General features: G+C 42.8%; 1 protein-coding gene across 1 annotated transcript; it reads right to left on the bottom strand.

Moving 5' to 3' along the window:
- Nucleotides 1–682: 682 nt before the first annotated feature.
- On the bottom strand, nucleotides 683–8052 carry LOC130382325 (uncharacterized). Its single transcript, XM_056589998.1, has 11 exons — nucleotides 7493–8052; nucleotides 4783–5218; nucleotides 4140–4257; nucleotides 3915–4004; nucleotides 3722–3822; nucleotides 3467–3568; nucleotides 3067–3196; nucleotides 2773–2874; nucleotides 2446–2604; nucleotides 2142–2260; nucleotides 683–1567 (listed from the first exon to the last, which is right to left on the bottom strand). The coding sequence occupies exons 1-11, from the start codon at nucleotides 7533–7535 to the stop codon at nucleotides 1426–1428; spliced, it is 1542 nt and encodes a 513-aa protein (XP_056445973.1). The 5' UTR covers nucleotides 7536–8052; the 3' UTR covers nucleotides 683–1425.
- Between the last annotated feature and the right edge of the window lie 7098 nt (nucleotides 8053–15150).

Genomic DNA, 15150 nt, shown 5'->3' with positions numbered 1-15150 from the left:
AAGATTTTCAGTAAATAAAATGAAATATAATTTTACGTTTTAAAAGTTTTAAAAAGGAAGAGATTATTTGTTTGGGATTCCCCTCTCCATGCTCTGACCCTCCCCAGGTGTTCTGCTTCATTACCCGGGAGCAATTAGCCAACAGTTGCATTAAGCACAGGCCCATGTTTATCACTAAATTGTTAGTATTTGCACCCTTTTAATGTTTACACTTCCAGATAGAACACACATACATTATTTATGTTCATTTTATTTTATTTCATCGCAAAATTGTACCAGGGAAGGGGGTACTCATCTGAAGAAATATCTTAGAGGGGGTACACTAGTATAAACCGTTCTAGAACCACTGTAATAAACTTAGTTAGTTGCTAACATACACTTTGTATGAAAGCATCAATGCCTTCAGGACCAGACATCAAGCTCCCACGATGTAATGGGACCAGACATCAAGCTCCCAGGATGTAATGGGATTAGACTTGAAGCGAAAAGTAAAACGGATGTCAATAAGCTGTTCGATAACTCTGGGGCAATACTTTTCAATGTGCGCTGTCCCTCTGAAGATAAACAACATCATTGAAGATGACGTGTGAAGTATATGAAGTATGAGTCTGAATTGAGTCTTGATGTCATGTGACCAGTGGCCGTTTCTTTGGTCTGAGAGAATATGAACACACCATCATGCTGCATGCATCACATTCTTTATTGATTCATTGCTATTAGCTGATATTTCAAATGAATAAAAATATAATTTATTTATTGATATTTACAATCATCAAACAAAACAATAAATAACAGCCATGGGTATACACCGATCTTCACTCTGTGAACACCTAATAATCATCTTCATATTTTTCCTGTACCACAGACAATAAGCTTCAAGGTGAACCCTACTTTGATTTTCAAATAAACATCTACAGTAAGCATGTGTTGGCTCATCGAAGCGTAGAGACCGAAGGACAAACCCCTCGGACCCACCCAAAGGACAATCACTAGAGCACCCACCACCTGGTCTGCATTTGCACTATTATTCAATACTGTGAACTATATTTCTTATCAACTGTGAACTAGATTTGCACTATGTACATATCTAATAATAATATTCAATATCCAATGTATATATTCAAACTTCTTGTATTTCAATGTATGCTGTATGCAAACATTGCACATGCTATACAGTACCTTATATTTAATTATATTTAACTGTATTAGTTTAACTAAATTCTGCTCTTTGTACAGATTTTTCTTGTAGTTTAGTTTATTTATCTACTTTGTTTTAAGTATATTTTGTGTGAAGGGATCTTGCAAATTAAGAATTTCATTGCCCAGTGCAAACTATGTTTCCATTGTGTATATGACAATAAACATCTTGTATCTTGTATCTTAAAGTTTAATGTTGTCTTCAGCCAGCACAGCTCAAATCGTTTTCTATTCTGGTCCCAACGTCCGAGTAGAGTCACTGGTGTCTCTGGTGGACAGAACCTGAACACCGGCCAGGACCTCTTTGACCTCATGGACGGAGAGACCTCCTTTCCACTCCAACAGAGCAGAACACAGTTTCTTAACTTTCCTGCAGCAGAGAGACAGAGAGAGAGAGAGAGAGACAGAGAGAGACAGAGAGACAGAGAGACAGAGAGACAGAGAGACAGAGAGACAGAGAGAGAAAGGTAATCCTACCTTTAACAGTATTCTGCAAATACACAAACATTTGTCTAACTTTGTATTTTACACAAAGATAAAGAGAGAAAAGAAGAAAGAGATTAACAGAAAGGATAAAGGTGATACAGAGAGATGAAGAGAGATGAAGAGAGAGATTAAGAGAGAGAGACGAAAGAGAGATGGAGATGTTCTGAGAGATGAAGAGACACAGGGATGAAGCGACACAGAGATGAAGAGACACATAGATGAGGAGAGAGGAAGAGAGAGAGATGCAGAGAGAGAGATGAAGAGACACATAGATGAGGAGAGAGGAAGAGAGAGAGATGCAGAGAGAGAGATGAAGAGACACATAGATGGAGAGAGATGAAGAGAGAGATGAAGAGACACATAGATGGAGAGAGATGAAGAGAGAGATGAAGAGACACATAGATGGAGAGAGAGATGAAGAGACACAGAGAGAGGGAGAGAAGGAGAAGGAAACTCACTCAAACTGGCAGAGCCGCATCATCTCAGAGAGGGTGATCTTCACTGAGTCCACGTCCTGGCTCTGGATCAGCTCCTTCACCTTCAGGAGCACATGGTTCTGTTGTCCGACACCAGGGTGCTGTCAGACACACACACACACACACACACACACACACACACACACACACACACACACACACACACACACACACACACACACACACACACACACACACACACACACACACACACTGTTAGTACTGTGGTAGATTAAGCAGTAAGAACCATTGAGTGTGAAGTACTGTGCTGTACCCGGGCCCTCACCAGGTCTGAAAAGGTCTTATGAAGATGTTGTGCGTCCTGAGTCACTTTCTGACCCACGTCACGACCCCATTGCTTCTCTAGCTCCTTCTTCTTCTTGGTGCTGGCCAGCTGGTACAGGTACAAGGCACACACCCGCTCATAGGCCAGGTCAAGTGCCTCCTGAGAGAGAGAGAGAGAGAGAGAGAGAGAGAGAGAGAGAGAGAGAGAGAGAGAGAGAGAGAGAGAGAGAGAGAGAGAGAGAGAGAGAGAGAGAGAGAGAGAGAGACAGCTGTTCATAAAACAGCTTACTCAGCAACCAACAGAAGGTTATAGAAAGTCTCCCTCTACCTTCTGGACGTCTGGACAACAGTCTTCAGCACTAAACATCTCCTTCATCTCCGTCAGCAGAAAATCCTCCTCTCTGCTCTTGAAATGGCTTTTCAGGCGTTCCTGAGGGAATCCACAACCACAGGTTTTATAAACTGGTTATTGTCTTCTCACCACCAGACTTGTTATAACAACCATGGATGTATTACTGGAGCATCACTCATGTATTCTAGAAGGTCCTGGTCAGCACGGTATTAGTTGAGAACGTAAACTTCTGGCTAACAACACTACAACAGTAGCGGTTCTTCTCTGCACCTTGATGATCGTAACGAGAGCCTCTCCCATGGAGGTCCTGGCGGCGGTCTCCAATGCACTCAGTGCGCGCAGGGTCTCCTCCGCTGGGAGGTCCCGGGTTCCTCCATCAGTGGAGGGTTGGATGTAGCTCCTGCAGAACAAGGGCCTATTATTGACATACTGTGACACTTTCTAATTCCTACTATATATATTTTAGATGTATATTGCATCTATTATACTGTAGATACAAAACATGCATACAATACAATACCAGACATGCTCACATGCTTCAGAAATGCTAACATCAGACATGCTTAAGCGGAACACATATCAGAAATGGGCTGGAATGCTCAAGGTTTGATCCCTCGAGCTTTGAGCAGAAAGCTCTAGCATGTAGCATGAGGCATGGGCCTTTACTCACACAAGGCCTTGGAGTGTGTCGAGTGTCTTGAGGGAGGTCTCCACGGTCATCTTGGGAGATTTGTCGTATCTTTTCAGAAGTTCCTGTTTGGCCGTCGTGAACCTACAGCCAGAAGGAGGACTCATTTAGGCCTCTTGACAGCCAAAGAACCTGACTGCAAACCTGGCTTTCGCCATCATTGTGGCTTTTAGCATCTTGCAAAGCCACAATGGTACCATGGAAACACCAATCGTCAGCAAGAAAAGGGCGACATACCTCTCTAGAAACTCCTGGAGTTTGAGGAAGCAGACCTGCCGGGTGAACTCCTGCACGTTCTCACTGACGGACTCCGCTCTGACAATTGGTCCTTCAATGCACTTCAGGAAAAAATATATTTTGTATGTTTCTACACACGTGTGTACATATTGACGTTATTCCAATGTGCAGAACTGTCCTGTCTCCGCAGTACCTCAATGACGTCTGTGTGTAGTTTCCAGGACCTCCAAAACTCTGATTTCTGGCGCTTAATGATGACATCCAGGGACATCTCGACATCCTCCTGCAGTCAAGCAAGACACAATGAATCTAGGCCCGCCTATCCTCTGTCAGTTTGTTAGTTACAACAGAGGGTTTCCCAAAGGTGAAGAGGCTAACCCAGTGTGGGTGTTCTAGTTCCTGCAGCATGTCTTCCTACCTCCAGTGTGGTCCGGAGGATTTTGTGGACGCAAACGACCGTCTCAGAGTACAGGTGCATGTCCACGGGACTCCTCTGTTGGTTCTCACTGAAGTCCGGGTCTCCCAGGAACCCCCGACTGTGAAGGCACAACCAGGGTGTTAAGGTCCACAGATACAGGTTCTATCTAGAGCTACAGGTCTGACTACAAGGTTATATCTAGAGCTACAGGTCTGACTACAAGGTTCTATCTAGAGCTAGGTCTGACTACAAGGTTATATCTAGAGCTACAGGTCTGACTACAAGGTTATATCTAGAGCTTAAGGTCTAACTATAAGGTTATATCTACAGCTACATGTCTAACTATGTATGTATCTATACGTGTGTATGCCTGTGTGTCTGTGTGTCTGTGTGTCTGTGTGTCTGTCTGTCTGTCTGTCTGTCTGTCTGTCTGTCTGTCTATCTGTCTTTCTGTCTGTCTGTATGTTTGTGTATGTATGTATGTATGTGTATGTATGTATGTATGTATGTATGTATGTATGTATGTATGTATGTATGTATGTGTTTACTTCTGTAAACACATACATACTACACATACGTGTAGTTTGTATGTCGTGTGCATGTGTGTAGTACGTGTGTGCGTGTTTGTGTTTGTGCAGACAACCTTAAGTAAGTGTTGCAGAGCCACTCCATTAGCACAAAGGCCTGCTGTGACGCCGAGATCCTCGGTAGGAGGGCGTGCACGTGTTCCATCGCGAGGCGGTGGTACGACGGCACCAGACCGGCCAGGTTCTTGTACTTCTCGCGCAGAGGGTTCAGCCGCTGCAGCTCGTCGTGCACGGCCCGCCTCACAACGTTCAGGTGTTCCCTCAGCAGCTCCGGGGTTAACACACCGTCGCCCCCTGGCGGCGGCGAGGGGAAGTGCTTCACCGCTGACCGCTTGATGAGGTCTTCGGCGCTGGCAGAGGCGTCCTGTTCCACTTGCAGATACTCGCCCAGTGTTTCTAGGTCCAGATGTTCCAGAGCGCGGGATGGGCCGTCAACCTGGGTCTCCTCCTCAATGCTCCGTCCGCTTGAAGTGTCGTCATCATGGGCGCTATCTGTGAACGGAGAGGAAGAGTGTCACATGTGGTGCTGTGTTCACACTTCTTCAGACCCCACCCTTCCACCTCTGGACTCCCGAGACACGATGCATCGTGCTTTTATACTTCCATGTCCCGGTTCACATGTGGGTGACAAGGGGGCAGTGAAGGACTTCCATCCACAAATGTACACAAATCGACAAGCAAATCCAAGGTCGAGCCATCTCCATTGAAGATATTCTGGAAGAGTAACGTAGGCCCAAGGATGTGATGGAGGTGGTGATTAAATCAGCGTCGTCCGGCACATGGGGCGGGTACCGTCTGAGTGGGGATGCAGATCTTCGAGGATCTTTGAGAACAGATCTGCCATCTAATCTCTTCTGCTTGGGAAGGTTCCTCACGTTGAAATCTCCCGGAAGTACTTTAGTGGAAGCAGAAAATGCAGTATGCCAAAAATACCAGGATGTTGTACTACATCAGGTCGCACTTTGCCCGGCAGTATGCAAGTTATTCTGCCCCACAATCCTCTGTGCAACAGAAGATACGTGGGTGGCCCTACAGGTGTGCTGATTAGAGACATTACCTGTGGTGATGATTTGTAAATCAGTCTGCACCTTCCCTTACGAATGGAAGGGACGTAATGCCGTCCCAGAAGTCCTTGCGGCAGGAACATTAAAAGCGACGTATCGATCGGCCGTTCAAAAAACAAACGATTGACCTGACCGACCGTTATTTTCATACGATCAGACTAACAGGGATTTAATTAGTGCACCCTTTTTAATTGGCTTTTATTTGGCTTTTTCTTTTTTAAATCTTTTCAATTGTTGATATGAATTTACTGTTTTATATCCAGGCCCGCGTAGTGTTATATCTCATTCTATTTCATTATTTTATAGGCCTATATGTTATTCTCGCACACGTTACGTTTCTTCCTCTTCTCATCTTACATGGTAGCGTTCGAGTTTATTTGCATGTAGGGTAGAGAAGTGTCCCTACAGACTTCCATCGTGGAGACGCGTTTTAATGCAAGGTGTGATCAGCGCCACAAACAAATAGGAGAGCCGGCTGATAACACTTTTCAGTTTAACGTCTTTTTCAGAGATGACTTTACCTATACAAATAATTTCATCATGTGATCAACCACTCACATGTGTATTCTCTTAGTTAAAGTGTAATTTAATACATATTATGTTGGATGATCGCGCTGTTTTTTTTCTACTTTGAACGTAAGTTGACATTTGTTTCAAATTTCACATAATTTCTTGTGATATAAATAGGTAAAAAAATATTTTTGTCCTGTGCGTAATTGTCAAGATGCACATTTCGCATTCTGCACACTCACCATTCTTCTTTTATACCAGTTGGACGACTACATTTTCATTTAATTTACTTATTTCCCTGTCCTAAGTCATATTAAGGGATACATAGTTTAACATCCTGTTATTTATTTTAAACAAACTGGTGACGTGCGGGCCGTTTGAAACGAGTGTTTCAATCGTCCCGACAGCGACTTCTGGCACTTAAACCTTTTTTGTCTCTTAACTTCAAAACTCTGACATTGTTTTAGGACAGGTTTAAGTACTAATTAATCTCTTGTATTGTCGTATTACTATGCCATGAAACAAAAAACCCAACTGTTTATTAGAAAAAAACTACCGCACAGAAGATTTTACTTTCCGCACTCAAAAACAGGTTCGCGGGGATAACATTTGAACGTTATGACGTCATTACACAAAATTTCCCGTTGTTGGACAGTCTTGCGTGCTGTGACAACATTTGACGTCACGTGGAAGACTTGCGTGGTTTTCGAGGAAATCGCTGTGATTCAATCGTCCCGTGTTTCAATCGACCCGGCACGCCATCTATCATATTTTAATATGATCGATTATATAATGTCCTCGTTTGAACATTCTGTAGGCTGTTTGTAAAACACACACAAAAAGCTAAACTAAACTCATATCGTGGTATTAATTACGGTAGTCCCTGTTGGTTGTGGTGCCGTACGGATGTAATCTCTTTAGATCAGAGTTGTATGTGGGACACTTTCTATTTTATATGTGTCCGTGTTGCTTCACACCCACTGCAAACCTGAAGATAAAGATAATCTTCCCCTGGAAAAACGGTATGGACTCTTATCTGATCAACTCTGTGTCACTTAAATTCCCGAGCCTGCTTGGGCTGACAGAGACGATCCAGAGACAGGGAAGTCGGCCACATCAGACGAACGATAAGGAAAAGTGCGCTATATAATATAAATCATATCATATCATATAATATAAGCAATAACCTTACCTATAGATGCAGAGGCGTTTCTTGTTTTCCTCGATGACTCCATCTTAGTTGAATTCTCTTGAATTGTCTTTATGTTGGGTGTTGAGGTCCGAAGTCCAAGTGTGGCGGTGAGGTGCCCTACCTGCGGTGTTTATAGAGGTGAGGTGCCCTACCTGCTGTGATTGGAGCGCATCCGAGGGATTTCCCGAGTAGTTTCGTTTTCCTTGCGTAGTTGGCGTGCTGCGTCCTGATTGGTACACGCTTAAACCCGGTTGTTTCAGTAAACACTTGTTGCGTCAAGTCAAACTCTACCCAATCAAAGTCGGTCATGGCATTGTTATTCTAGTAAGGTTGACGCCGATCAACGAAGATCAACATCCCGTGACCTCAGTAGGCTACCTGAGTGCGTGGGGGCTTCCCCCAGCACTCAGGTACAGGTACTCAATTGCTTTCCCTCCCGTCCCGTGGTGACCTGGCTGCACTCTGAAAGTACCTGTGGTCCTCATTACAGGACACAACACCTCTACACCTGAGCCCGTAACCGCGGTACACGTGGTAAACAGTATGTAGGCCTACATTACGTCCCTAGGGGCGCCAAGTCAAGCATGAAAAACTAAATATTTTACTTATATTATTTTTAAATAAAAAATGACAACAGTTACAAAATAGAAAGAATTTAGAAATTAATTATTGAATACTAAGACAAAGACGAATACACACATGTCGTCCAAAGAACATCATGTGAATGACTTCATCAGAATATGACATCACAATAGGGATTTCCCTTAAATACTCCTCCCTCTGAATAAATACATTTTTTGCATTATTTGAGGTTTATAGAGCGCAACAGTACGTTTACGTGCACAGCTTAATCAGATTAAAGCCGTAGTTCGACTATGCTCCTCCGTTCCTCGTTTTCTGACGGCGACATAAACACGACTACCTTCTACTTGTTGGTTCTGTTTGTCTTGTTTTTGTCCCTATTTTAACTATAAGCGTCTACTTATGCATTAGCACTTTGTATTTATTTACCTCCTGTGGATCGAAGGACACTCCCCGTACTCAACGGCAGCCATCTTAGCTACGTAGCGGAAGAGGCGGAGCCAGGCTGAGCCAAAGTCGGCGCATTTTCCACATAGCCTGCATTTATAGAGTCATTTTGTAGTTTTTATAGTTTTTATAGCTGCTAGGCGTAAAGAGTTCACCGTTCAAAGTGGGATGTTTATTGCGGGGGAGGAGCCCCCGCAATAATGGGTAAGTTTCCTCCGTTCTGGCTCGGTCGGTCCTTGTGATTTTGGTACTGGTTTTCTGTCCAAACCATATAATCGCACATTTTCTCATCTTCCATACGCTACATTAATCCCTTTACAGATTTCATGATACTTACTTTATTCTAATAAATAACTTTATCCCTTATCATGTGTGGATCCCGATCTTTGCTCTGACCCGAGCCTCCTCTTAATGCAGCCAAGGAGATGGAAGAGCGTTATGAATAATTATTAGATGATTGTGTTGTACAATGAAAGACAGTAAAGATTCAATATGAATGGCAAAATAAGGATGGGATTTTATTTGAACAATAAAATATGTGTTGGGCAAATTATAGAGAGGCTGAGATTATAGATTTCATATTGAAAAGGCGAAGGGGTGAAAAAATTTAAGAAATATATTTAAGAAATATAGGCCTACTCAAAGCCCAAATCATTGATATCATACCTTATCCAATAATAAAGAAATTTGAATTTGAATGGTAACAATTCCGTTAAATCCTCGTCCTCGTTTTGAACGTCTCACTCATGGCCGATCAGTGTTCTTTCTGATTAGCTCTTAATTGAGATCACCTGTAACGCACCGCTTTATTAAAGGTGAACACAATGGGTTTGGTTTACTTTTCGCATCGGCCTGTGTCAATCGAGGTTGAGTTTAGTGAGGGTTGAAAGTTTTCGATCTAGATTGCAGATCACTATTGTCACTTTATACAAACTGAAAGTATGCGTTGTTGCGTGTTTGTTTTTGTGGGCATTTGACTGAACAGGCCAGACAAATATTGCTACCAACATGGCACTTTGAAACAGACCACCGCAGTGAGTAAAAGTTATTTTCCTTTATTAATTGTTGACGTTTTTGGGCTGTCTTCTCAGACACAAGCCATCAGTATCCCTGCTCTTTGCACCTTGACATGCATGTCGCCGCTGTTTGTTAACCGAGCTTTGCTGATTTGTATCTTGTGATGTGTGTGTGTTTTTCTTAACAGGTGTTAGATTACTGACAAGATCTATGGGGGGGCCCCCTTTGGGCCCCCCCATACCAACTTAGTCTTCAAAGGAATCTAGTGCCATGGGACTCCAGTGTCTTCAAAACATCCTCGGAATACATGTGTATGAATGGTCCACCGAAGGGTTGATCTGGAAGCCACCACGGTCCACGCAGTAATCTGCTGCGTGGGCCGTAGTGGCTTCCAGAGCCATGTTTCGGTCTTGGTCCGAAAGACAGTTGCCCTTCAATGTAGCAGGCTACGGGTTTCTGAAGAAGCCTGCTTTACGTAGCATTGGAGTACAAATATTGTGTAAAATGCTCATGTAATTGCACTAGCACTAGTAACCTGTAGATTAGCTTAGTTTAACGTCATTCCGTGCTGTCTCTGTCAAATGTGTGGCTTACTTTAAGTCCACAAGGCCCTCTGGTAAACCACGTTGGAACACCCCTGGACAAGGTGATTAGTCACTGGGTGTGTGCTAAAGTTTTGTTCCATTTTTCACTAGTTGGTTAAGGTTTGGTAGAATTGTTTGGATGCTAGCGACGTGATGGCGTATGTACAAGAGCCTACCGTGGCCAGGCCACAGTTGCGACGGCCACGGCCAGATGGCCTAGTGTGAGTGCAACCTTGATTGCATTTGTATACTGTTTACCATTGGATGTTTATGCAATTTGGCTTAATTCATCCGCAGTAAAGCTGCATTTGACTATTCCAGGGTAGTTTTGTACAGGCTTTCAATTGACCATGTTGACTAGTTTGTGGGAAGTTTTTTTTTTTGCTTACAATCCAACGGTTGTGACCACTTATGCAACTGGGCTGTGAACCTTGCAATTCTAGTTGCATATTTGTACACGCAAGCTTGTCCATTTCTATCGCCATCACTAACACTAGCTTCAGCATTTCCTTGTAGGCCATTAGCTGACTTGTGTATTGGAGCGATGATTTGGGTATTTTAAGATGCTTGAAAACCTAAAATAAAGCAAAATGGGTGTCTGGTGTGCAAGAGCCAATTTGTTGGCTTGCAGTAGTCGAGGAGTTGCCGTAGGTTGTAAGCCATCTGGAGGTTGTGGCAATGGAGGCTTGTGGTAGATCTGCCATCCAAGAAAGGTTAATTCTTCTGAAGCATGATTAATAGTTTAGTAAATTGAATCTATTCATATAGAACTATAAAATCCAAGACTGCAGCCAGTAACTTGGATCGCAATATGTGGAAAGTATTAGTCTTCATTTGTAACAACAGAATAATTAACACGACTAACTGGGTTTCTTCCATTTTCTAACTAGGGGGACTTGACTGGTGAGTCTACTGGATTAATCAGTAGCGGTACTTTGCCCAACAGATTTGATGGCATGACTACAGGGTGACAAAGACAATTATTCCCTGCCTATCAAAAGAGACTTCTAAAACATATCTGCTAGAACAGTTCCTATACTTTTTGTATAATTTGGTCATGCTGCAAATGTACTTTTTGTAGTTGCTCCATATTTAGTTCTTTGACAGCCTCACCTGCGAGAAAAGTCTATTCAAATCGGCTAAATATAATTGCCTAAATTAATAGCCATGAAATGTTGTCACTCATACTAATGGCAAATACCCTCTTTCAGTTGGTGGTTCAACACTGATGTCTCTCTAGGCTTGAGGGCGAGCTCACAAGTAAATTACACGAATGTCCTGGAGCAATTGGGAATACACTTTTATTTAGTCTACCTGACCAGGGACATCTTTGAACTATAGGTCACCTAACCCAAACTTTTCACTCTTGTTAGGTTGTCCTTTTCTCTTGTTTCAACCCGAAAGGGCTGAAATATCAACATTTCAGGTATTCTGTTTGGATAATGTGCAAAACTTGTGGCTTCACTAATAAAAAAAATTAACAAATGTATTTTTCTTAATGTGGTTAAACTATTGAAAGATTTGTATGCAAAATATTTCTGCTCAATTTGTGGTCAATGAAACTCTGAAATTTTATTTGTAAAGAAAGTTTCCATGGAAGCTCTTGGCTGCTGGTTCCCAACACAGCTCCACTGTTAGCCTGTGACCTTGCGTTTAACTTTTTTTGATTTTTGGTGACTTTCACAAAAGAGAAATTAACTGGTTAATACAATAAACAAGACATTTCATGGTACCATTTTGAACTTTTTGTGGATATTGCATTAAATCCATATGCTTAACTTTTCAATAATGCATATCAACGAAACAATGGAATGAAATAAATAGTTCAAGCAATTTGTGGGACTTGGCTGCTTTTACATTATTACTAATTTTGGGGGTTATTTCAGTCTCTCCAACCTGCAGGTCGTGCGAAGAATCATGTGAATGGGAATATTCTATAAATGTCTTGATATCATCTTTCGTCTCAACACTTCTGCTGCAGCCGCTGTTGAAGCGTATGAGTCCTTTGAGACCCCTTTGATAAAAGGGGTTCTCAAATGTTGACCCTCAGTCACCTATTGCATCACTTCCTTTAGGGCTTCGGCCTCCTAATTGATCATTATAGTATAATTGAATGCCCTCTTTCATATATATGATACCTCCACCACTGGGACGTGGCAACAATTCTCCAAATCCATATGGGGGGGATGCTTGTGGACAGTAGGGGTGTATACTCGACATAAATAGGAAGCAAACTCATATCACAAATGAGTAATGACATCTCACAAATATTTAATAAATTGTTTCAATTTATAATAATCCAAAATCCAATGGCAAAACCCGTTGGCTTTTTGTCGAGGGAATCCAGGGCGACGCTCACTTCCGGGTTGGCCAACATACGTCATCCCTCCACCACTCTACTTTAAAAACACATGTTCAAGTTGAATGAGAATAATAATAATAATTCTGCCATAGTATTTATTTAAGGGGGGGGATACAAGTCTTTTGGCCATTTGTAATGTTGATTAGCAGAGAAATAATTTGTCCGCAAAGACGGTGACGTCGCTTAGCAACGGTAGACGCTGGGGTAGACAAGTCACCGGACTACTACCCATGAACGGAGTGTTCCACGGCATTGAGAAGACCCGTGTAATAAAGGCCTATAATATTTCTGTTTATGGCATAGATTTCTCCTCAGATTAGGCCAATAAACCAATGGTAAAATAAAAATCGATCAAAGGCCCGGCCCGAGTATAGTGGTGGGAAATATAGGCCCGACCCGGCCCGCGTTGGGCTCGGGCTCGGGCAGAGAATCTAAACACTGACTGGAACTACTTAGCGGGTGTCTGTAGGGCGATATCAGGAGTTAATGCACGCACTGCAGCCAATCAGAATCAGAGTATTCCCCCAGACCGTGGTCTAAACAATATTATTCACGAGTTATAAACAACCCCTACACATCAATATTAATGATAACCCTGTGGAAATTGCCATAAGTGAGAGACACAATTTCGCACGTTGAGCACACAGTTGTGTGACTCGTTTATTTAGTAAGAGAGAAACAGGAAATCAAAACGTGCTGAAGGTAAACAAATCCTGCATGGGCTCTGACGTCATGAGACGCTCGTAATCCTTAAAAGGGACATCGATCCCTGAACCACCAAGACAGTAAACGACATGCCTAACACAATTGAAAGAACAACACATATCAAAATACTGTAGGTGAATTATGTTACACTCACTACAACCCATTAAATACGGTATGATTTCTAGATGTCATGGCAACGTCCGCTCGCGACACTGGACTTGCGATCGAGGCATCGACGCGGACGTTCATTCACATAGCCAAAAACAAGAGAATAGATGGCAAGATAAAATAAACATCAAGACATACAATTCTAAAAAGAACAGATGAAGCAGCTACCCTTTTTTCCTTCGCGGTTTGCCTACAGAGCAGCGCACCTGCATTTAGTATAGGCCTATCCGTGTATTGTCACAATTTCTCAGTATCAAAGGTGAAGGTAGAAACGGGTGGCCAAAAGCTGTCATATTGTTAGTTATCACAGACAATTTTAAGTAGAAACGGGTGGCCAAAAGCTGTCATTTGTTAGTTATCACAGACAATTTTCAACAATGAATGATCTGTACGGAGCTCCATAAGGGACATTGGGGAGAACGCTCCCGGATACAACCTTAGTTTGGAAGTCATGCTTAGTGACACGACAAATAGCCTACTTCCAATTGAAATACACAATTTAGAAAATAGGCCTACGTGTCCCTGATCACGTTTCAATAGATTAAATAACGTGACAGTGTCACGTATTTTCGTGAGACCATACCCGTACTTCCATGAGTATACTTAAAGGAAGTATACTATCCGCACTATCTACTACGTTATTTTTTCAGATGTGAGTGCTGTTCCAAATCGAGTACTCCGTGGTGCAGTAACCGGAAATTACGATCACGACTGCCGCCGTGGCTACTCCCCCGCAATAAACATCCCGCTTTGAACGGTGAACCCTTTACGCCTAGCAGCTATAAAAACTATAAAAACTACAAAATGACTCTATTAATGCAGGCTATGTGGAAAATGCGCCGACTTTGGCTCAGCCTGGCTCCGCCTCTTCCGCTACGTAGCTAAGATGGCTGCCGTTGAGTACGGGGAGTGTCCTTCGATCCACACTTCAGGATTAGCCCGTTTTGAGTACGGTATCCGGGTCCTTGAAGTATACTTCTTTTCGCCGGTGTAAGTACCATATTGGCTCGGCTACCAGATCGGCTCGGGGTCCGTCGTCTGCTGATTACGTTACACAATATCATTGGCTGTACGCTTGAATGGGCGTAGGCTACATTGTGATTGGCTGCTAAGGGACAGTTGTGATTGGCTGTTTTGTGCTGTAGCTCTGGCTGTCGTCATAGCAACCACAGCGAGCACATGTGTGAGCGCGAGTAGGTCTGTCTAGTTTCGGTTTGTGTTGCCAGATTGGGCATATATCCCGTTTTTCCAGCCTAACGTGATTCAAAGTAGCCAAATCAGGCTGAAAATGTGCCCAATCTGGCAACACGGACGGCTTATCTTAACAGCCAAGATGATTCCGAGGGATGTTTTGTTTTTAGAAGAAAACTATCCATACAAATAGGTTGGGAATGGTCTATGTTCAAAATGAAAGATCATTACAGGCTCTTTAATTTAAGCCATAAAATACCTTATTGCTGTAGATAGCGTATTGTGTGACGTAATCAGCAGACGACGGACCCCGAGCCGATCTGGTAGCCGAGCCAATATGGAACTTTTCACAGGTTCGAGCGTGTGCATGGGTTGAATTGCGTGTGTCTCACGCCGAATGCATGAGACATGAGAGCCATGTACTTACGTGACACAAACCAGCACCGCAAACGTTCTCTCCCGCTTGAGATGACGTCTTTCTTTATAGGTTCATGGGTCTGATTCGCCGATTTCCCATGCTGATATCCCCGAAGATTCCCGGGCATCTTCGACAATTTGGCTATAGATTGTCTCATTACACGCTAAATAATATAATTATAGCC

The sequence above is a fragment of the Gadus chalcogrammus genome, chromosome 5 (assembly GCF_026213295.1).
Source record: "Gadus chalcogrammus isolate NIFS_2021 chromosome 5, NIFS_Gcha_1.0, whole genome shotgun sequence".
Classification (NCBI taxonomy): domain Eukaryota; kingdom Metazoa; phylum Chordata; class Actinopteri; order Gadiformes; family Gadidae; genus Gadus; species Gadus chalcogrammus.
The sequence above is the reverse complement of the archived record's forward strand: the minus strand, read 5'-3'. Positions and strand labels throughout refer to the sequence as shown.